Genomic DNA, 22,791 nt, shown 5'->3' on the forward strand with positions numbered 1-22,791 from the left:
GTGCTAAAAGTAACTTTGATAAGAGATGGAAGGCTGGCATTCTTAGTGTGTCCCCCCCAGTCTAGGTTCCTCCTCAGCTGTGACAGCTGTAAATGTAGAGGATCCATCAGAGTCCTAGAAAAATAAGGTTCTCTTAGGCATTGTCCCACATTTCCAAACCTCTCTCCAACCTATTTTCCCCTGTTCTGTAATATACCCAGTCTGATCCTCTTGTCCTTTGCCCAAGATCCTTAATTCTCTTTTCAGCCAAAAGCTTGATTCTTTGAGTATGCAGTAGCGTTTCTTAAAATGAGATCAGCAGAGCAACTTTAATATAAAGCAGTAATGAAAAAGTAAGTGAAGAAGGTAACTAAAGTGTAGTTTTGTTAACTAGATGTTGGTAGGATATGTCCAGAAATAGGGAAAGCCTTCTATTTAGTAATTTAGTTAAAATGTAAATGTTATCACAGCATATGTTGATCTGTCTTAGAGTATGCATCGATTTGTACTCCCACTTTTGAGATTTGGGATCTACTGTAGTCAAATGTAGTCACTAGGATTTCCAGAGAGGTAAATCCTATTTCTTATACTGTACATGCCTTGAAGGCAAATACTGTATCTGTGTCTCACAAAATACCTATCCTGTGTCTTTTAAGAGAAAATAGGTGTGCATAGAAGGTAAGGACAGGAGTCTTGTCTACTGCAACTCAAACTCAGCCCCCCACATGCCCTCCTTATAACTCAGACCTTAGACCTACTCTTTGCACCATCCTGCAAGGCCATATCTGCAACTACCTGTTGGACAGCTACATGAGTCCTTCTTAAGCATTTTAAACTTTATATGACTTCACTTTCTGTTCTTCAGATCTGTTTACTTTCTTCTGTAATGGAAAAACACCAATCTAGGCTCCAGAATCTGCCTCCAAGTCTCAACAAGACCCTCTGCTATTGCTCTTGTACCCAGTCCATCTTCATTCCCGTTACTGCACAGACCCTGGCTCAAGTCCTTGTTACCTCTTCCCAATGATTAGAATAACTTTTCTTCTAATTCCAGTGCCGCCTTTGCATGGTCTCATTTTAAACACTGCCAGAGCTATCTTACAAAGCATAGCTCTAACCTAGATTCATCCCTGCTCTTTGCAACCTCCATTGGCTTCCCAGTGGCTCGGCATGGAACACTTCCTCAGTTGTCACACACTCCAGCTAACCCCACCCCAACCTTTCTTCTTTGTTCTCACCCTCTTCCCAACCCATTTCTGCCTGTGTACCCAAGACTTTTCTTTCTGTGATAGTTGCTCCTAGTCCTTCCTCCCTTATTCCTCAGATTTAGTCTCTCCTTTCTCTCTGTCTCCATAGCCTTTAGCTAGGAAACACACTTTCATTCGGTGCCTATCACATTCTATCCTTGAGAATCAGACTCCTCAGCATCTGGCAGAGTACCTTGCATGCTATGGACACCCAGTATTTGGTGAGTTAAATTACTCCAAATGGATACTTTATGATTTTTTTTTTTTTAAGCTCCCCTTGAGCTTTCTCCAACCCCCGTCTCTTCCCGGAATTCCATATACAAATATTCTGGAGCCTATGCCACATTTAATATTCTCTAAAGGAAAATCTTATCTATGACTTTCCCTTTTAAGAAAAGAGATAATTTCTAGTAGGATTTAATTTTATTTTAAGATAAAGGTAGTAGAAAATTTTCAAAAAGCCTCAATATCAAATTCCCTTCGTGGGGGGAAATGAAAGGGGGCAACTCTCTTTCATATGAGTTGGTCATAGCATGTTAAGAACCAATCTTGAAATACTGTATTTTTTTTAAAATGACATGAATTTCTAGAAACACTTTTTACTTAAAGTGATAATAGTTTGTATCTTATTGTCCATATAGATATAGATCCTTTATAAATACTAGTATTGTAAATAATGTCCATATGTATTATATTTATACAAAATAAATTTACTGTATCTACTTTTGGTGTGATGATGTCTTTAAGCCATATATTTTTCTAGAGTCATAGTTAAAGACGAACCACAAAGAGGGGTTTTCAGAGAATGAGGCATAAAGCATATTCCCCTTCTTAGGGATTGTTGCATGACATTTTTCTGTGTCCTGCTGCCTAGTTCCAGAGGGAAAGGACAGAGGAGATGTTCTCCTTCCCAGTGCACCTTTGTTTTTCCTGACTTGGGTTTCTGGCGTGAATCTGGAACTGCTTTTCTAGTGCTGATCAATACTAAAGAAATTTCAAGGACCCCTTCTCTTAAAGTCCAAACCACAGTGCTTTGCACACAGGACAGCTCTTCCTGCCACACCTCTGTGCCGCAGGTGGTCACTGTCATAATGTTCTGTCAATGCCTCTTCTTTTCATGAATCTTTATTGACCACTAGGCATTGTCCCGTATGCTTGGGAATACACCACTGGACAAAAAAGCCAGCCTTCCAGAAGTTTACATACTAAGTGATAATTCTTTTTCTCCATTTAGCCATTATACGTATTTACCCACAAGAGCTGATAAGTAAATCTTTGCCTGACTAGAGGATTCTGCCCTAGCTTGTTTTATTTAAGGGAATTTTAAATATTTTATTGGGATCTACCCAGACTTGTTAACAACTAATAAATTTTAAGGTAAGAGATACCCTAAAACAGAGCCCAATTTTCCACAAGTTAGAAACCAAACTGCCCCAAAATGATGAGGTTGTCTAGTATTACTGAAATCTGAAACGTCTCAAAACTTCCTTTAACGACCTTTGGCAAAAGGGATGCTAAGCGCACGCGGCTTCCGAAAGTCCTTGATGGGGCTGCTCTGGCGGGGCAGTTTCCCTCCCAGCCGATAGGGGGCACCGGCCTTTCTGAGGCTCGGTTTTCTCTTCCGACCCAGGGAACGTCACGATCTCCTCACCGCTTCTCCCCCAGTAATGCGCAGGCGCGGACGGGAGCACGTACTGCAGAGCCGAGGGAGGGGTCACGAACTCTGACCCCCCAAATACACAAACCCAGAAAGCTCCCTGCCCCCACTTTTCTTTACCCTACCCCCTTGAGCTTTTCTCCAACCTGTCTCTTCCCGGAACCCCAAGCAGCCACCAGAGCGGGACTGTCCGGTCTACGCCCGGCGCGGGACGTAGCTCGTCGGAGAAGCGCCGGTAAGAAGTGCCGAGTAGGGAGAAAAGCAGTCGTGGCCGTGCCTGGGGCGGAGGGCGGGGTGTCCCTTCCTCCCAACTGCCAACGGACGCACCCCCTGGTCCCCCAACAGCCTCCGGGCTGCGGCCGGCACGACCGGCCCGTATGGCAGCGCAGCGGCAGGCTGCTCGGGTTGGGAACGCGCAGAGTGGCCGGAGTGGCGGGACGGAACGTGCGGGGCTCCCAGAGTGGCTGAGGCAGTAGCCGGAGCGCGGGGCACGGAGCGGGGCCGGGGCGCGGGAGGCAAGTCCGCGAGCTGCACCCCGCGCGCAGCAGCCTCTCCCCCGGCGCCTCCTGCGGCGCCTCTGACCTTTCACCTACAGGAAAAGCTTCCGTCTCGGCGCCGCCGCCGCCGCCGCCGCAGTTTTCCCCGCCTCAGAGAGCCGCGCGCAGCGGCCGGGCTCCGGGGGCACACCGTGGGCTCGAGCGTCCGCGAGCCGAGGCCTCCGTCCCTTCCGGAGGCCGCTTACTAAACTCGTGCCTGCGCGGGACGGACGGAGCAACGCCCTTGACTTTCACGACAAATAGGGCGAGAGCAGCCGCTGCCTTTGGACCCGTATCTTTTGAGAAAAACGGAACGGCCCGGGGTCCTCATTGCCCTGGGCATGTCTAAACTTCCAGGCAGTTCTTTTGTTAAGGAACTCTGCCTGCAACTCTTGCACATAATCGTTTTATGAGTTACAAATGTTGCCAAGGTGTCTTATAACCTTCACTAAGTAGGTCGGCCAGTTTAAAACAAACAAATAACTGGAAAGGAGAAGCAAAAAGACTGGAAATTAAGGCCTTTCAGGTTTTTGTTCCTCTGGATGTTGTAAAAAGGCCTTCGATTTGGACGTTCTTGAACAATGTTGTGTGGTTGCTTGGTACACGGTGATTGATTTGAAATTTTGCTTTTATGTCCAGTTGGTAGATCTAGAAGAGGGATGTTTCTGTTCTTGTATATATTTAAAAAAAAAGGTGGATCGCATATAAATGTAACAAATTTCATTATTTGTAGGGGCATTTCAGTCTTTTAGGAAGAGTTTTGAGGGAGACGCAAATCAAAGGCATCAAACATTCCTAACATATGTTCTGTTTGTGTTTCTGCCACACAAAGCCTTTAATTCCTGACCTTGGGGGAATAGAAAAGACAAAAGAAACAGCATAAATAATGGTATAAATATAGTTACCTTTTTTTGATTCATTGGACTCTGCAACTTAAAATCTTTTATGAAAGCCCTGGGGAAATGTATCTTTACAGAAATTTTACATATGATACTAGAAGTTAACAAAAGTCTCAGTGAATTCTAGTCGGTTGCTTTAGTATACACAATAAATGCCGGACCCATCTCAAAGGACTGGATTTTTTAAAAACTTGAACTGAGTGTTAAAGGTCAGGTGGAATTTAAGGGAGGGAAGAGGAGCTTAGAATGGTACATTGAGGCATAAAGAACATCCCTGTTTGACCCAAAGAGAGGCCTCTCTAGGGAGCCATAAGAGGTAAAATGGGAAGATGGGGAAGTAAGACTATAAAGAAACTCTGTGTCCACAGTGGCAGGCATGTTTCACATGCTTAATAAATACTGAAAAAATAGGAGAAGGACCGAAACTTTATCCTTTGTCCATTAAAAAGACATTGATGGTTCTGAAGCAGGGGAATAAGGATGTTTCAGTCTTTAAGTGTCCTGAGATACTGTTGCTTGTCAAGGATGCTGAACACTAATGGGTTTTGCCTTCTTGGCACTTCAATATACACAAAGATGGTTCTTGCCTAATAGGGGCTTTTCATGTACACAAAGTCGTATATATTAAATATATGTTCCGGAAACTCAAAAGTAGCTGAAATTTTACCTGAAGAGTTAACTGGAAGGCCTTCAAGGCTACGAGAGGCTTTATGAACCCCTTGAAATTCAGCATATACTGTCATTTGTAGTGTGAGTGAATGTGAATTTGTGTTTTCTAGTGAGAGAAACCTTACCTTCCATCAGTTTTCAAAGAGAGATTTGACCCACTCTACTGGAAAAAATAGAATCATTGTTTTATGTCATATTTATATCATATTTTCAAACTTTGCATCGCCCGAAGGAAATACATTTTGCATCATGACTCAGCACACTCACAGATTAAACTGAAATAAAGTCTTAATGAGACTATTCTTATCCTCACTATATCTGATGCACTCTTCCATTTTCCTTTTAAAGAAAATCTGACCTAATAATTTCCCCATCCATAAGTGGCTCACAACACAAAGTTTGCAAAATACTGTTTTGGATAATAGCAGCATTCAGTTGATGGTAGAGGGGCTGGTGGGGAAAAAATGAACTATTTCTGTTGTCAAAGTGCACAGACTTAAAACTTTGAATGGAAAAAGGATAGCACCATTCATACTCTGCTTTTCTGTGGAAATAAGTAGAAATGAGATCTTGGTAAATTGGAGAAACCCAGGGCCAAAAATGCAGGACTGTTTGTTTTCTGTATGTTAATTAGCTCTAGAGCAGTAAAGACAGCATCCTCATGCTTTTTGCTTTGTTCCTCAGGCTGGTGAAAATACTTAACCTTCAGTGCCTAACTCAGATGTCTCTTCTATAAGGTTTTTCCAGAGCCTCCCTCTCTAGTGTGGTGGTTCTGAGCTCCTCTTGTTCATTTATTGAACACTGTGCATTCAGCTTTCAGGAAATAGCTCTTTCCTATAAAGAAACTTAACCACTGGGATAGATATTTTCACTGACATTGAATTTTTACAACCTTTTGAAATAAATTATATTGAATCCATTTCATTTGTGAGGAAACAGCCTCACAGTGAGTGACATGTAGTCATTTAATAAATAGTAAAATGGGTTTGACTTGAGGTCTAAGACACAACCACCTATGTAAACTTTTGCCGTTTCTCTGTTTTTCTCTTCCTCACTCCTTCCTAGTGTGCTTCATAGCATTTAGCACATGGTAACTTTTAAAAATCTGTTTTCTCACTAAAATATAAGCCCTGTAGGGCAGAGATCTTTTCTGCCTTGTTCACTGTCAAGTCCCAAAGTCTCACAGTGCCTGGTAAATATGTTCCAGTAAATACTTACTGAAGTTATATATGAATACTAGGCACTGCTAAACACTAGAGGTTCGTTGAAAACTACAGTTCTTTTCCTTAGAAGTCTGTTAGAGATGGGTCATCTACGCAAAGGACAGGGTGCTGTAGAAGATAAGTGGGCACAAGATACAGTAGGCTAAAGATGAGGGAATGCTTACTTTCTCATTACAACTGTAGATACCCATTCAAAACAGAAAGAAAAAAGTAAGTAGCTTATAATTCTCACCTAGAAAAGTCACTTAACATTTGAGAATGTTTATTTTTAGTCCTTGTGTGTTTTGTATAGTTAAAATCAGTTAAATAACATTTTGTTTCTTGATCTTTGCATTTAGTTTGGCATTGGCATTTTCTCTTTGTCATTAAACATTTTCCTCATGTTAGCAAAAAAAATTTTTGTACAAATCTTTGTTCTTTGTCTTTGCTAAGATGTCACCTCAGAAAGGCCATCTCTGACCTCTTAATTTAAAAAAAAAAAAAGTTCCTTTCCTGCCCTAAGCATTTTGTCACTAGTCCCTGCTCTACTTTTCTCCATTCCACTTTTTGCCATTTATTGGTATCGTGTATTTATTTGTTTGTTGTTTGTTTAACCTCACCAAAATAGAAACTTCACAAGGGGAAGTTTGTTTTAATACTATCTGCTGTATCCCTAACACTTAGAAAAATGCCTGGCCTATAGTAAGCACTCAGCAAGTATTTGTTGAGTAGAATAGTGAATGAATTATTGGGTTAGTGAACCTCTTGATACACATTGGCAAATTAACTTTTCAAGAAGGTTATAACAATTTAGACTTCCATCAGTATGTGAAGAATGCTTGTTTTGCCTAATTTTGGGAGTTAAATTTAGTCTTAGAAAACAAACATTGATCTCGTGATTTCTTGGTCATGGTAGAAAGACAAGCCATTAGCAAAGACATGAGAAACATGGTAAATTCAAGAAATTACAAGTAGTGTGTATGGCTAGAATATAAGGTTTAACAAATGACACCTCAAGTCCTATAGATGAAGGGAGGGCTTTGAAGAATATTAAGAGTTGAAATATTAAATACATATTTAATCTGGCAGCAATACATTATAGTTGCGATTGGGTGGGTATTATTGGACTTTTAAGTCAAGAAATAACGGAACTAGATTGGTTGGTAGTTTGGATTGTCAGTGGTCACTGAAGTCATCCATGTTGGTGGCAGGAAAGGGACAACACTCAGTGTCAAAATTTTCGATGAATAATGGTATTAGAGCAGAAGCTGATGAATGACAGTAATAAAGTCGTTAGAAAGTATGCTATAACTTAAAAGAATCTCAGAGGAAGTATTTTTGGTGTGGGAGAAAATAAGCCTTGTTCAGAGGCCTACAACATTAGCACTGTCCTTGAGCTATGTACATGTATACATATACATATAAATACAAGATAAATAGTTTCATGCTCATTTGCCTATTTTGAAGTATTTTATTGACTTCATTAAGAATAATGAATGATTCCTTTAAGAATAATGATCTTTTAAATTTAATTTTTTTAATTTAGATTGAATTAATTAACATATAATGTATTATTTGTTTCAGGGGTACAGGTCTGTAATTTATCAGTCTTACACAACTCATAGTGCTCATCCTAGCACATACCCTCTCCAGTATCCCATCACCCAGCCACCCCATCCTTCCCACGCGCCTCCCCTCCAGCAACCCTCGGTTTGTTTCCTATGATTGAGTCTCTTATGGTTTGTCTCCCTCTCTTGTTTTGTCTTGTTTCATTTTTTCCTCTCTTCACCTATGATCCTCTGCCTTATTTCTTAAATTCCACGTATCGGTGAGATCATATGATAATTGTCTTTCTCTGATCGACTTATTTTGCTCAACATAAATTTAATTTTCTGTAGAAAGCATCAAGACTGTATCTCTTTACCCTGTTACTGAATTCCACTTTATGAGCTTCCTCATTTTTTAACTTGAAAGCTGGGAATAAAATCTGGACTGGAACCCAAAACTAATTTGATTCTTTTCTAATGTCAGTAGTCTCTCCTCATCAGAAAGATTCTGTTTATCAATATATCAGGGTAATTGGTAACCCCTAATATCTTTTTGTTTCATGAGAAAGTTTAACAGCTTCCAGTCCTTAAGGCTCCAGGCCTCAAGTTTTTAATATGGAGAATTAAAAGCTGCCTTGCCCTCACTCCTTATGCCTTTTTATCATCTTAAAACAAAAAAGTTTTGTTATGTTTAGAAAAAATTCAAAATTAATTTATTTTGTGAATGCTCTAGAAACTGTGGAGGTTGTTTTAAAACAATATGGCTGGGCGCCTGGGTGGCTCAGTTGGTTAAGCGACTGCCTTCGGCTCAGGTCATGATCCAGGAGTCCCGGGATCGAGTCCCGCATCGGGCTCCCTGCTTGGCAGGGAGTCTGCTTCTCCCTCTGACCCTTCCTCCTCTCGTGTGCTCTCTGTCCATTCTCACTCTCTCCAATAAATAAATAAAATCTTTAAAAAAAAAAAATAAAAAAATAATATGGCTATAAAACTAAATTTGTCTTTTACTAAACTCACAGAGCAAGAAGTTAGAAGGACTTTGATCTGGAAGTAGCCAAAAGGAGAACTCTTGATAGAATATTTTATAAGTGTAAGGGTTTTTTACCCTTCTTTTTTGGGGGGATTTCTCCACTGACAACAGAAAATTAGAGTCAATGCTGAAGTAAGCTTTTTGAGCAGCTTAGTGTTCAGTGGACTTCTGATTGAAAAATTCTGTGTATCAATAGTAGAAACAAATTGAAGTGGTTGTCTGGCTCATGATGATTGTATCAATAGCCATGTCTATGCTAGTCTCCCATCTTTTGGTAAATAGACCTTCCAAAAGTGGAAGTTGCCAATCATTCCTTTCCCTTTTCCTGGCCTGCCTACAGTGATTAATTCCAGAGATAAGCACATAACCTAAGCTGGGCCAATCAGAATCTGTTAACCAAATTTTAAAATTGTGATTAGAGAAGACTGCTTTTCCTTTCCTGGTGCTTTACTACAAAGTAGAAAATAAGCCACATAGGTGAGAATAGAGATAATAAAAGTAATAGAGATAGAATAGAGATAATAAAAAAAAGACAGAGATAAGGAGATTCCTGACAGCATCAAACCCAAGCTCCAGTTTTTCCCAAGGTCCGCTCTCCTTGGGTCCTAGCTGTGTGTATCCTGTTTACCCCACCCCCTGCCTTTTTGCTTAAACTAGCCATAGTTGAGCTTTTAGCACAACCGAAGTGACTAAATGCATTATCATAAATGCCTAATTTTATGCCATATACCTACTTCATTCTTACCCATTTTTAACATTTCCCCCTTGCAAATACTTTCATTTATCAGAGTGAATAATCCTATCCTTTGGGAATTTCTAAATTTTAGTAAAACTTAATACATTTGGATACAATTTGTAATTTATTTATTTATTGTTTTAGAGTGAGAGAGAGCACATGAGGGAGGGGGGCAGGCAGAGGGAGAGAGTCTTTAGCAGGTTCCATGCCTAGTGCGGAGCCGACACAGGGCTCCATCTCACAATCATGAGATCATGACCTGAGCCAAAATCAAGAGTCCTGATGCTTAACCAACTGAGCCACCCAGGCACCCCATAATTTGTGATTAATTTAGATATTCTGCCTCTTTTTTGCAAAAGGTGGAAAAAATTTTTAATGAACAAGATTATATGATGTATTTGAATTATTCTGTGGATTTATTTACACGTAAATATGTATTGTATTCCTTGATAGTTTAATGAGAAGAATAAGTAATAATGAAAATGAGATTACAGATTTGACTTTATATCATTGTGTCTGTGCCTTTCTAGACTTGAATCTTAATAAGCTGGCTTTACAGACACGTAACAGGCTTTACAAGTAGGATAAGTAAGTAGTTTGATACTGCAACGTATGCACCATACATATCTATGTTTGGTTGGAGAGGGGTCCAAGGGGAAAAATTGTTCTTAATCCACCTTTCTGGTCAAATCTATTCCCTAAATTCCTCTCATTTCTGTTTCACTCAATACAAATTTAGGTATATGCTCATTGAGGTAAGTATTTCAAAAAATTTCCCTAAGCATTGGTTTGCTAACCAGTTTGGATTATATGGATCTATCAAACAATATGAGATAAGGGCTCTAGACTACTGCAGTAATGCGGAAAGTTTATATACAAAGAAGTAGAAAGAGGCACCTGGGTGGCTCAGTCAGTTAAGCATTCGACTCTTGATTTTAGCTCAGGTCATAATCTCAGGGTTGTGAGATCAAGCTCCACATTGGGTTCTGTGCTGGGCATGGAGCCTACTTAAGATTTTCTTTACCTCTCCCTCTGCCCCTCTCCCTCCAAAAATAAATAGAAAAAAGTAGAAAATTGATGTATTGGATCACAAAATGGAATCTACCAAATACATGCATGTGTACGTTTTTCTGAAGAGGGTGTATAGCTTTTGTCAGATTCTCTAAGCTTAGAGTTTGTAACTCTAGAAGTTAGGAATCCAGTATCATTTCCTGCTCTTTTCTTCAGAAGCAAAAAAAATCCAATCCGAATATCCCTGAATTCAGTACTCAAGAATACTATTCCAAGAATATTAACTTTCAAATCCTTTAGCATTGTATTACCTGTAGCATTGCTGATGACAAAGTATACAATTAAGCATGAACCTATGCATTTGTGTATATATATACCATGCACATAGGTGCATCACACATAATACCCTAATACTCTTTGGTCTCTTTGGCTAAAATAATAGTTGATTTAGTGTAACTGTTTGCTCATATAATAGCACTGAGATTTGACTTCAGTCCTTTCTATTCATACACTTTTAAGTAATCTAACAATAACATATATCAATAGTTTATCTACCAAAGTTTTCATTATGAAGTAGCTTCTTTGGGTCTGATGTCCTGATAACACTGTGTTGATTTTAGGATTTCTGGAAGATTCCTTTAAACTGGCTTTTTGTTTTCTACTTAAAATTAGTTTTTTGTGTATGGTAATACTTGTAGGTAAAATTTGAAAGAAACAGACACTTATTCAGTGAAAAATAAGTCTGCATTCTACCCCTGTTCCAAAACTTCCAGTTCTCCCTGGAGGGAGTCACTATAATCATTTTCTTTGGTGTTCTTTCAGCTAGTTTTTCTTCTCTCTAGGGAACATTTTAAAGCTTTCCTTACATATATCGTGCGTGTTTCCTGTTAGATTTGTGCCTAAGTGTTATGGGCTGCCCCCCAAAATTCATATTGAAGTCCTGGCCCCCAGTACCTCAGAATGTGACTGTATTTGGCCATGAGGCCTTTAAAGAGATAACTGAGTTAAAATGAGGTCATTAGGGTAGGCCCCAATCCAATGTGACTGTTATCCCTATTAAAAGAGATTACAACACAGGCACAGAGGGAAGACAGCCATCTACAAGCCAAGGAGATAGGTCTCAGAAACCATCCCTATTTAACAGCTTGTCTCAGAGTTCTAGCCTCCAGAATTGTGAGAAAATTAATTTTTAAAAAATTTATTTTAGAGAGCTCGCACAAGCTCGGGGTGGGGGGAGGGGCAGAGGGAGAGAATCTCCAGGAGACTCTTGAGCTGAGCATGGCTTTTCATCTCATGACCCTGAGATCATGACCTGAGCAGAAACCAAGAGTCAGTTGCTCAACTGGCTGAGCCAACCAGGCGCCCCTGTGAGAAAATTAATTTTTGCTGTGTGAACTACCCAGCCAGAAGTAGCCCTGTTAAGCCTTTGTTATGTCAGCCCTAGCAAACCAATATAGATTTTGGTACTGGGAAGTAGGGTGCTGCTGTAACAAATGCCTAAAAATTTGGAACTGGGAAATGGATAGAGGCTGGAAGAGTTTTGAGATGCATGCTAGAGAAAGCCTGGATTGCCTTGAAGAGATTGTTGGTAGAAATATGGATGCCAAAGGCAATTTTGGTGAGGGTTCAGAAAGAAAAGAGAACTGTAGAAAAGCTGTTCTCTTAAGAGATACACAGATAGCTTCGTGAACGGAATGTTGATAGAAATAGTAAACATTAGGGGCGCCTGGGTGGCTCAGTTGGTTGGGTGTCGGACACTGGTTTCAGCTCAGGTCATGATCTCATGGGTCGTGGGATCGAGCTCTGCTTGGTGCTTTGTGCTCAGTGCTCAGCAGGGAGCCTGCTTGAAGATTCTCTCCCTCTGCCCCTCCCTCCACGCACGGGCACTCTCTCTCTCAAATAATAAATAAATAAATCTTAATAATAATAAAGGGGCACCTGGGTGGCTTAGTTGGGCCTCTGACCCATCTTTGAATCTTTCTGCCCTTTCCTTGAAGGATAACAGATGTTTGAAACTGAATAGCTCTACTGGCCCATCTAGAAGAATCACATAAGTCTGACAATTTTTCTTCCTTTCATCCCATCTGTGTCCCCTTCATTCCAAGCTGTCAACATTTCTGCTGATACAAAATTCTCAGAAATTTTACTGCCTTCCCTTCAGTTCATGGGGGTGGAGGCCCAGAGGACACAGGCCCAGGGAGCAGCTCTGTTTCCTCAGTTGGTTCCAGAGAGGATGAAGCCACTGCTTTTCAGTCTAGTGAGAAATAGTTGAATAAAGCTAAATATTGAGCATTGCTTTTAGTACAACTAAAGTGAATTTATGACAGATATTATATAATGTGACAAAGTCAAATAATTTTTGTGTTCTTGTCTGATAGAAAAAGCAAAAGTCAAAGTCAATGCGTTAATCTTTCAGTCTCTCAAGGCCATTTGGAGAAAGTTTTACCTTAAATGCAAATTAACCTTAATATTTAAGAAACTGCCACTAATGAACAATCACATAATTCTGGAGAAATCTTCTTTCCTTCTGAACAAATGCAATTCTTTTGTCAGTTTTTACAATATATTCATAAAAGAGTGTGTCAAGTAAATAGATATTTTCAAAAAATATAAAAGAATAATTTCATGAACCCCTCGATAAACTTCATCAGTTTTTAGTAATTGTCAGTGCATGGCCAGTCTTGTTTATTCCATCCTTCCCCCACCCACCCCAACTGGATTATTTTGAAATAAATCTTAGCTATCATGTGATTTCATTTGTAAATTCAGTATATATGTTTTATGAGTATAATTGTGAAAAGGCATCTTTTTATTCTGGCAGGACATTTTGGCAATTAGAACATGGCAACCATAGAAGAAATTGCACATCAAATTATTGAACAACAGATGGGAGAGGTATGTTTGATTTACAGTTCATTTGCAGATCCATCAAGCCTATTTAAATCAAATGTATAGGGGCGCCCGGGTGGCTCAGTCGGTTAGGTGGCTGCCTTCGGCTCAGGTCATGATCCCGTAGTCCTGGGATGGAGCCCCACATTGGGCTCCCTGCTCGATGGGCAGCCTGCTTCTCCCTCTCCACTACTTGTGCTCTCAGCATGCTCTGTCTCTCAAATAAATAAAATCTTTTAAAAAATAAATCAAATGGATATACTACGTTCTGAAGGTACAGAAACAAAAGATATTCTCAACTTTCAGGTAGCTTTAAATCTAGTGGGAGATAGTCAAATCAACCTACATTCACAATACGGTGGTAAGGGCTCTAACAGATTACTGTGTAGAGTGTTACGGGAGTGCAGAAGAAAGCCAGCTAACACAGAGTTGTGGAGGGGTGATGAGACCTGGAACAGCGATGCCCAGTTCCTTAGTAAGAGGTACCATAATCCAGAGGCTTTCAGAGTATCTTCTGGGGACTCTTCACAGAGGGTCAGCAAGGTCAAAACCATTTTATAATAATACTGAAATGTTCATTGCCCTTTTTCCCCCAGGGGCTGCCTGCCATGTAATGATATGGTATGATGAAACATGTCAACATATAAAAGATGTACATCACTCAGTGGGCCAGTGTGATACTACAAAATCACTGACAAGTGAAGGATCCATTCAAATTACAGGATAGATCAGTGGATTTTGATACAGTTTCTGATTTCACATTACAACTAGCCTTTAAAAAGCTACCACTTGTCAAATTTGAATGTGCTGTCAAAGAACTACCACACGTTGCATGCACCTGAAGCTCTTCTCTAAGAAATAAGTTTGTCAGCCATTAGAATTTTGTTTACTTCACAGTAATAATACTGATAGAAATAATCCACAGTGAAGCCTACAACAGCTTAAGCTTTACATGGTAAAATTTGTTATAAACCGATTCAAATTCACATCATAGAGGTAAAATTGAAAATTGTTAGGGAAGATAGTGGTGGAAATAACCTATATAGAATAAAATTGACAGAAAAGTACACCCAGAAAAATAGGACATGCTGGCAATAATGGTCAACAAAGAAAACTCAAATTGGCAGCAGTTATAATCGGTACAGTTCTACTCTAGACAAAAACTGATTAGTAATTTAGAACTTTGCTGTAAATTTTGCATAGAAAAGAATCTTGAAAATAATTTCAGGGAAAAAGTAGGAAACAAACCAACTTTGCCATTTTAAGTTTGAACCAAGGGATTAAATTGGGTTAATGAATTTACTCTGTAAAATATTTGCTCAGCAACAACAAAAGCCCACAGTGCTGGGCTGGTTCTCTTTATTAATGAACTTGCTCTTCCCTAGGCTCCTCCAACTCAGTAGATAGCAATCCTGTCCTCCCAGTTGCTCAGAGCAAAATCTGGTAGTCATCCTTGACTTGCCTCTCCTTATATTCCACATCTAGTCCATCAGCATGTCGTGTCAAATTTTCCTTCATAAAATATCCCAAATCCAATAATTTTTTCCTCCAGCATGGCTACTACCCTGTACCCTGCCAGCATCTCTGCCCATGTATAAATCCCAGATATTGCCAGTGCGTGAGCAATAGTATCCTTTCTGGTCTCCCTTAATTCTTCTCTGGAACATCACAGGCTAATCTACACACTAAATCTAGAATTACCCTTTTTGAAAAAGATCTTGCCACTGTGCTCTGTGACCTTCCAGTGGATCTCCATTTCACACAGGAGAAAATCCAGATTTTGTAGTCCTTATGAAGCCCCGTACCACGTGGCTCCTGCTGTCGCTTGGATCCCGTCTTTTACCATAATCCCTTCTGCCACTGTCTCCCTCACATAGCTCTCTTGCAGTGTCTCTTGCCTCAGATGTGTGAAACACTGCCCCACGGCCTTCTCCCTGTGTCTCAAGTAAAGGATGCACTCCTCTAGCTAGTCCTAAGCTTTGGTCTGCTACTTCACTCAGGTCTGTGGAAAAATGTCATCTCCTCATGACTTTTGTTCCATCAGTGACTCTCACCATCTCTGCCCTGCTTGATTTTTTCTTTGTAGCACTTGATACCATCTGACAATATTATTTGCTTGTTTTTTTATCTGCCTTTCCTCACTAAAATACAAACTTTATGAGAACAAAGGTTTTGTTTTGTTTATTGCTGTATTCCAGGACCCAGAACAAACAGTGCTTGGCAGTCGGAATGCACCCAATAAGCATTTGTCTAAATGGAGGGTGGGAGGGAAGGGGAAGGAAGGAATCAAAATAGGTCCAAATGTTTTTACTATTGTACCTTTATTTGCACATTTGTTTTTCTATAGGATGGGATTTTGTGGGAGTAGAATTGCTAGTTTAAAAGGTATGTATGTATGTATGTGTACTGTATTGAATATATATGTAATGGTATGCTTTCCTAGCTTTGTCTGAAGGTAGGAGAAAATTGTGCCCTTAGAAAAAAAAAAAAGATAAGTTGAATTGATTACTAATTTGACATGATTGTGTTAGATTGTTACCGAGCAGCAAACTGGCCAGAAAATCCAGATCGTGACGGCACTTGATCATAATACACAAGGCAAGCAGTTCATTCTGACAAATCATGATGGCTCTACCCCAAGCAAAGTCATTCTGGCCAGGCAAGATTCCACTCCAGGGAAAGTTTTCCTCACTACTCCAGATGCAGCAGGTGTTAATCAGTTATTTTTTACAACTCCTGATCTGTCTGCACAACATCTCCAGGTAAATAACTTTAGAGTATCTTTTCATCTTACACTTGAAAGAATTAAAAAGCACGTCATAAGTATAAGTCCTCATGTTAAGACTTTATGTCCTCCATGGTCCGTAGGAAAAAAAATGTTGCATAAAATTATGTGCTGTGCAGATTATCTGTGGTGACTGCCCTCTCCTATCTGCCACTGTACTTTTCCTCACGCACCCTCACATCCATATATTTTGGGGGAGTTCTTAGTTACATATAGTAAGATCCACTCTGGCTAGTTTGCCCAGGAAGGGGTTTCGTAAAGGGTATAGAGAACTCACAGAACTGTTGGGAAGGCTGAAGATAGAGCTCCAGGTCACGTTTCCAAGAATAACCACTCAGACGTGCTGCAGAACTGGCTTCTAAGAGACCTGCTGCTTCTGCATGGTTAGGAAACTGCCAAATTAAGAGCCTCTTCTGTGGTAGCAGCACTTCCCAAGACCACGCTACCTGGGCAACAAGAAGCTGCCAAACCAAAAAGTCGGTATTATGGCTGCATCTTTGTCACTTTGCCTCCTTGGTTGTCATTTCTGTTTTCCTTGATGTAGCAGACAGTTTTATCCCCACCGTCTGCTTTAACACTGAAAGTCAGTCAGTGGTCTATGATTAACTTCACATCATTTTAATTTTTGCTAGTTATATATTATTTGAAGAGTTAAGGCTTATACACACTGCATGCCTGTGATTATGTAGATAATTTTCACTGCTGTTTGCTGTGATTGAACACAAATCCAACAAACCCTTAAGTTTGCCTTCAGAGACTTTTTGGTGGAGTGCCCACTTAAAATTGAATTCTCTATTTTGTGATGAAAACCTGATCAAAGAAAGTTCCTTTTAGGATTGAAAAACTAATTCATAAAATACAAAATTTTGCCTGTATATCCTGATAGATTCTATTACTCTTCTAATTGCATTATTTATATTATTTTTAGAAACAGCTAAGATAAAAAGTGGATGGGATTTATAAGAAGTTATTTTATCAACAAGACAGAAGTCACTAAAAAATGTGTAACATCATGAATACCTTAATTTCTTTTTATCAACAGATTTGATTTTTTAGAATAGTTTTATAGTTCGCAGAAATATTGAGCAGTTAGTACAAAGTTTCCATATAACCTCTCAACACAATTTCTCCTATTAACATTTTATATTAATATGATACCTTTATTATGATTAGTGAACTAATTTTGATATATTAACTAAAATCCATAGATGTTTTTAGCTTTCCCTGATTTTTACCTAATATTCTTTTTGGTTTCAGGATACCATATTACATTTAGTCATCATGTCTCCTTAGATTCCTGTTAGCAGTGACAGTTTCTCAGACTTTCCTTGTATTTGATGACCTTGACGATTTTGAGGTGTATGGTCAGGTATATTGTAGATGGCCCTGCTATGGGACTTTGACTACTGTTTTTCTAATGATTAGACTGGGATTGTTGGTTTTGGTGAGGAGGATCACAGAGGTTAAGTGCCATTTTCATCATATATCAAGTGTACTTCACTTGATAACTATCTTCATGTTTTATAACTGGTGACATTGATCTTCACCACCTGGCTGAAGTAGTGTGTATCAGATTTCTCCACTGTAAAGTTATTCTTTTTAAAAAAATTTCTGTTTCAAGAAAAAAAGATAATATTGGTACTTTGCCTACTTTATGGATCACCTCTCAGGGCAAAGAAATAGAAATAGGTACGGGATAAAATTCCCCTGGGCCAAGAAGATTGAATTTCTGATCTAGTGACCTAAAGGATGTGGGCAAGTCCCTTAATCTCAGTATTTCTTCCACCCTTAGGAATAATAGATAAAAGATTAGCACCATTCACAATTGATGGGCTGTTAAGGAAGAGTAATGCCTTTCATAGATGCTTTCAAAGGACAGCTCTTTTTTTTTTAAAGACTGTTGAAGACTTTTTTTAAAAAACTGTTAAAGACTAATTTTTATGATGATATAAGAAGAAATGATGCTATTATAACATAGCAAGGGACAGCTGTTTTAAGGACTGTTTGAAGTTTTTAAAATCAGAATTACTCCTGAAGGCATTCACACCCCTAAGAGAAGAAAAAGAAAAGTGGAGGTTACTTTGTGGGTTGTTTTAAAGCCAGGGGAAGGTGATATGGTCAATGTCCTATCACATTTTTGGGATTGAATTAATTTGTTCATGTTTCAAAAGATTTGAAAAAAAATGATTAAAAGGTTAGAAGATAAACCTAAAAGAAGAAACTGGTATTTCTTTTACAGCATTATATTGGCTATAACTGGTGATTAGCTCTTTATATAATTTATAAAGAGGGTTTGTAATTTGCCCAAGGCCTCTCCACCCAGTCCCACTAACCTGCTACAGTTTATCAGACTCTACAGCCCAGGTTGTCAACGATTACACTAAGATCCAAATCTTAGACAACTCATCGATGAAAAGTTTATCAATCATTTCCATAATTATAAATAACAAAATTTTTTTTAACTACTTTTCTATTTAAAAAATTAAATTATCTTTTTATGCTGTTATAGCTTATTTTTCCATGTGGAAAAATTGAGCTATTCAAAGACACGTCATGATAGGGCTGATAATTGCTGCAGTAATTTGATGTGTTGAATGAATAACGAATAATAAGTACTTAATAGGTAAGATACATTAAATACTCATGTATTTGAGTGTTTAACAGTATTTAATGAGATTGTTATGGAACAAATTTAAAAGGTATTCCGATCTTTGCTTCTAATAACATTGAAATTTTTACTTAAATATGAAGAAAATTAACAGTAGTTTAATATATGCATAATAGAGTTCAAAGTTTCAGAATAACTTATGAGAAAGAAAGCAATAATTAAGACTTTTCTTTTACATTTTAACTAAGAGCATTATTAACAAATTGTTGTTTTGTTTTTTGTTTTGGGGGGTTTTCTTTAGCTCTTAACAGATAATTCTTCCCCAGACCAAGGACCAAATAAGGTTTTTGATCTTTGCGTAGTATGTGGAGACAAAGCATCAGGTAACATTTTAAAAATAACCTTCTGTATGTGTTGTGTTGTTAAAATAACTACCACACTACCATGTTTCTTCTTCTGAAAGTAAAAAGAGCATGTTGTTTTTACAGTTCTCATTTGAAGCCTATAAAATTTGACTGATTTGCCCCCAAAGCTTTTTATTCACCTAAAGATTTTTTTTTACTTGAATGCAATTTAATTTGATCTTGCAATGACATAAAATGTATATTTTGAAGAATTGTGAAAAACAGTTTTTAAAAACAAAAAAAGATTTATTTATTGGGGTGGGTGGGGGAGCAGAGAGAGAAGGAGAGAAACTCAAGCGGACTCCACACTGAGCATGGAGCCCCACACGAGGCTCAGTGTCCTGAACCTGAGATTGTGATCTGAGCCAAAACCAAGAGTCAGGGGCTTAACCAACTGTGCCACCCAGGTCCCCCAAAGAGTTCTGCTTTTTAAATGTAAACTGAATATGTGGAAATTTTTCTTGAAAGTAAAATCAGTTTTGTCAAAGGAATTGCTTAAAAATGAGTTGTGGTCCTTAATGATACGTAACATTAAGTTGTTAACTTACCTGCTGAGCCCTGTTGCTAGTCCAGGAATATAGAGTAACTTAAATTATTGAGATGGAAAAGCTCTGGTTACTCTTTATTTAATGCTGTGCATAACTGAGCAGCATTTCTCCAAGTACTATTACTAGTACTCAGGGTTATGTCATTTTAGTTATGTTCATTGTTATTTTATGCCAGGAAAGCACCCATGTTCACTCATATATAATCTTTAATCTTTTCCATAGCTTTATTGCAAAAATCTCCACTACAAGCTTTTCCCAGAGTATGTTCAATTTAATAGATGTTGCATCAAAGAAATGGCTTGTGAAGTGGTAGGTTAATCAAAGTGTGACAGATTTCTCCAGAAATTTAAAAAGTGGAACCCACAATGAGAAGAGATTACTACAGGGGTACCTGGGAGGCTCAGTTGATTAAATGTCTGACCCTTGATTTCGGCTCAGGTCATGATCTCACGTCGTTAGATCAAGCCCCGTGGAGGCTCTGTACAAGGCGTGTAGCCTGCTTAAGATTCTTTCTCTCCCCCTCCCTCTATCCTTTCCTACCCCACCCCGCAAAAAAGAGAATACTATAGCTCAAATACTAATTGATGTATCTTTTTTTCGAGCAGAGTTTTCAGAATAATACCCTTATATAACATGTAAGAGAATTATAATTTGTAAGTGATCTCAGAAGTGAAAATAGTTTTTACTTATGGTGTTATGGGTGGTTTTGTTTTTTCTCTTTCTGAAATTTTCTGTATCATTGTTAAACTTACTTTACAGAATTAAAAATTCATATTATTTAATATATTTATCAAAGAATATGGTTGTTTCATTCTCTGTTTAGTAACTCCTAAAAAATTTTTCCATGTCACAAACTCAAAAATCTCCATTTCATCACATATATTATTGTTACTTAAAGAGAAGAAATGGGCTTATTTCTATTTCTGTTCTAAAATATATGACTTTTGTGTTTCCTTAAACATCTTGTCTCCAGGGCGTCATTATGGAGCAGTAACCTGTGAAGGCTGCAAAGGATTTTTTAAGAGAAGCATCCGAAAAAATTTAGTTTATTCATGTCGAGGATCAAAGGACTGTATTATCAATAAACACCATCGAAACCGCTGTCAATACTGCAGGTTACAGAGATGTATTGCGTTTGGAATGAGACAAGACTGTATGTATTAGCTTTAAAGGAGAAAATAATTTTAAGAATTCAGGCAACCTCTAAAAGTATGTCAAAATTAACACAATATGTCTATATATATGCTTTTTAATTTACAGATTTCCAACTAACAGTTTAGAAATGTGTACATATGCATGTATTTTTTATTCAACAAGATACTCATCGAATGCCTATATGCTATGCATGTATGTGTGTTTGAACATGGTTTTTTAAAAAAAGCACAACTAATTAGATGCCGGTTTAGTTTCCGATTAAACTACTAAGGTGATAAGTAGGGTAGCTAATATTGATTGAGCTCTCACCATACCTAACTCTGTGTATAGCATATGAATTATTTATTTCTATAGTAAAACACCACGCACTAGGTACTACTCTTACCCATTTTACATTTGAGTAAACAGATTTAGAAACTTGCCCAAGGTCACATAACTAATAAGTGGCAGAACTTGGATCTGAATCTTGGCAGGTTTTTTTTTCCCTCAGAAAATGTACATTTAACAACTAAACCATACTATCTCCTAAGTATCATGAAATAAAATTCCTATAAGTGAAATATACTACCTATATTTTATAAATGAAAATTAAACAGTTGAATTACTTCTCAAAAATCTCCTTGCCCTTAACTAAAAAAAGATTTAACTTTTTGTGGCTCTCTATTAGTATTGTTTTCAATTGATCAAATATTATTTTTTTCAACTCTCACACAGATAGGTAAGAGACTCCTATTTTCAGTTTTTCCTTCTTGACAGTATCTTTTCCTTCTTGACAGTGAGATTTTAAAAAATAAGAATTTCTCTACATTTCTACCACAGCTGGGTCAGGGAGAGAAAAGAGAGCAAGAGATGCAAATTACTATTCTGAAGCAACTTCGTTGAAGTTGGAAATAATTTCTAAAGATTAAGGATTACCTTTAGAGTTCACTTATGGTAACTGTCTCCCATGAGCAATGAGCATTGCTGACCGAATGGTTACATTTATAATTGCCTATAAATTCCTCACTGTGATGTAATAGTTTAATGCATTTTTGTAGCTGTTCAGTGTGAAAGAAAACCTGTTGAAGTATCACGAGAAAAATCTTCCAACTGTGCCGCTTCAACAGAAAAAATCTACATCCGAAAAGACCTTCGAAGTCCATTAGCTGCAACCCCAACTTTTGTAACAGATAGTGAAACGGCAAGGTATAGTAAAAACAAGCAAAACATACATTAAGTAGAGTGGGTCATTTGTTTTTGTTCCCAGTGAAACTAAGGCTAAAATTTATACTTGTTTGTTACAGGTCAGCAGGACTGTTAGATTCAGGAATGTTTGTGAATATTCACCAGTCTGGAATAAAAACTGAGTCAACTGTGCTGATGACACCAGATAAGGTGTGTTTAGTGCAATTAATTTAAAGCTTAAATTTTTTTAAGCTTTTAGTATCTTTTGCCTTTTCTTAATCTCTGCGATTACGTTGGTTAATTGATCTGGTCTTAAATATTCCTATTACAAACTGCTTTTTTTTTTAATATAAATGATCAACTATTTGATAGTGTCAAATGACAGCTAAAACAATTTAGTAACAAATTTGATGCCTTTATTCAAGGGAAAACAATCCATAGATCAGGAGAGCACTCTTGCTGAGGGATTTCGGGCAAGAGTGAGTTTTAGAGAACATTAGAAGCAGCAATATGGAAATGGCCTTACTGGCTAGGAGCTTGAAGATTTCCTTGTAAGGCTAGTGGGTCCTGTTTCTTAGGGTAAGGTGAGCTAGTTAAAGCAGAGTTGCAGATTGTGATTGGTGTATGTTAGGTTTCCTTAACAGGTGTTTTCTGTAAGTGCTTGCTGACTTGGGTTTACATTTGTGACCAGGATAGCTTCCATTTTGTGTGTCCTCATATATGAATAA

General features: G+C 38.2%; 1 protein-coding gene across 8 annotated transcripts in view; it reads left to right on the top strand.

The window, feature by feature from the left end:
* The first annotated feature begins 2,883 nt into the window (after positions 1-2,883).
* Positions 2,884-22,791, top strand: part of NR2C1 (nuclear receptor subfamily 2 group C member 1) — a 46,001-nt gene continuing 26,093 nt past the window's right edge. For 2 of the 8 annotated variants that reach the window (XM_027591662.2, XM_027591663.2), the window contains exons 1-7: positions 2,884-3,118; positions 13,332-13,405; positions 15,931-16,161; positions 19,094-19,175; positions 20,718-20,897; positions 21,937-22,084; positions 22,183-22,273. In XM_027591662.2, coding sequence (XP_027447463.1) covers positions 13,352-13,405; positions 15,931-16,161; positions 19,094-19,175; positions 20,718-20,897; positions 21,937-22,084; positions 22,183-22,273 — 786 coding nt within the window. In that variant the 5' untranslated portion in view covers positions 2,884-3,118; positions 13,332-13,351. The other 6 variants (XM_027591661.2, XM_027591660.2, XM_027591658.2 and 3 more) reach the window with 5 other exon arrangements.

This window comes from Zalophus californianus, chromosome 9 (assembly GCF_009762305.2).
Source record: "Zalophus californianus isolate mZalCal1 chromosome 9, mZalCal1.pri.v2, whole genome shotgun sequence".
Classification (NCBI taxonomy): Eukaryota; Metazoa; Chordata; class Mammalia; order Carnivora; family Otariidae; genus Zalophus; species Zalophus californianus.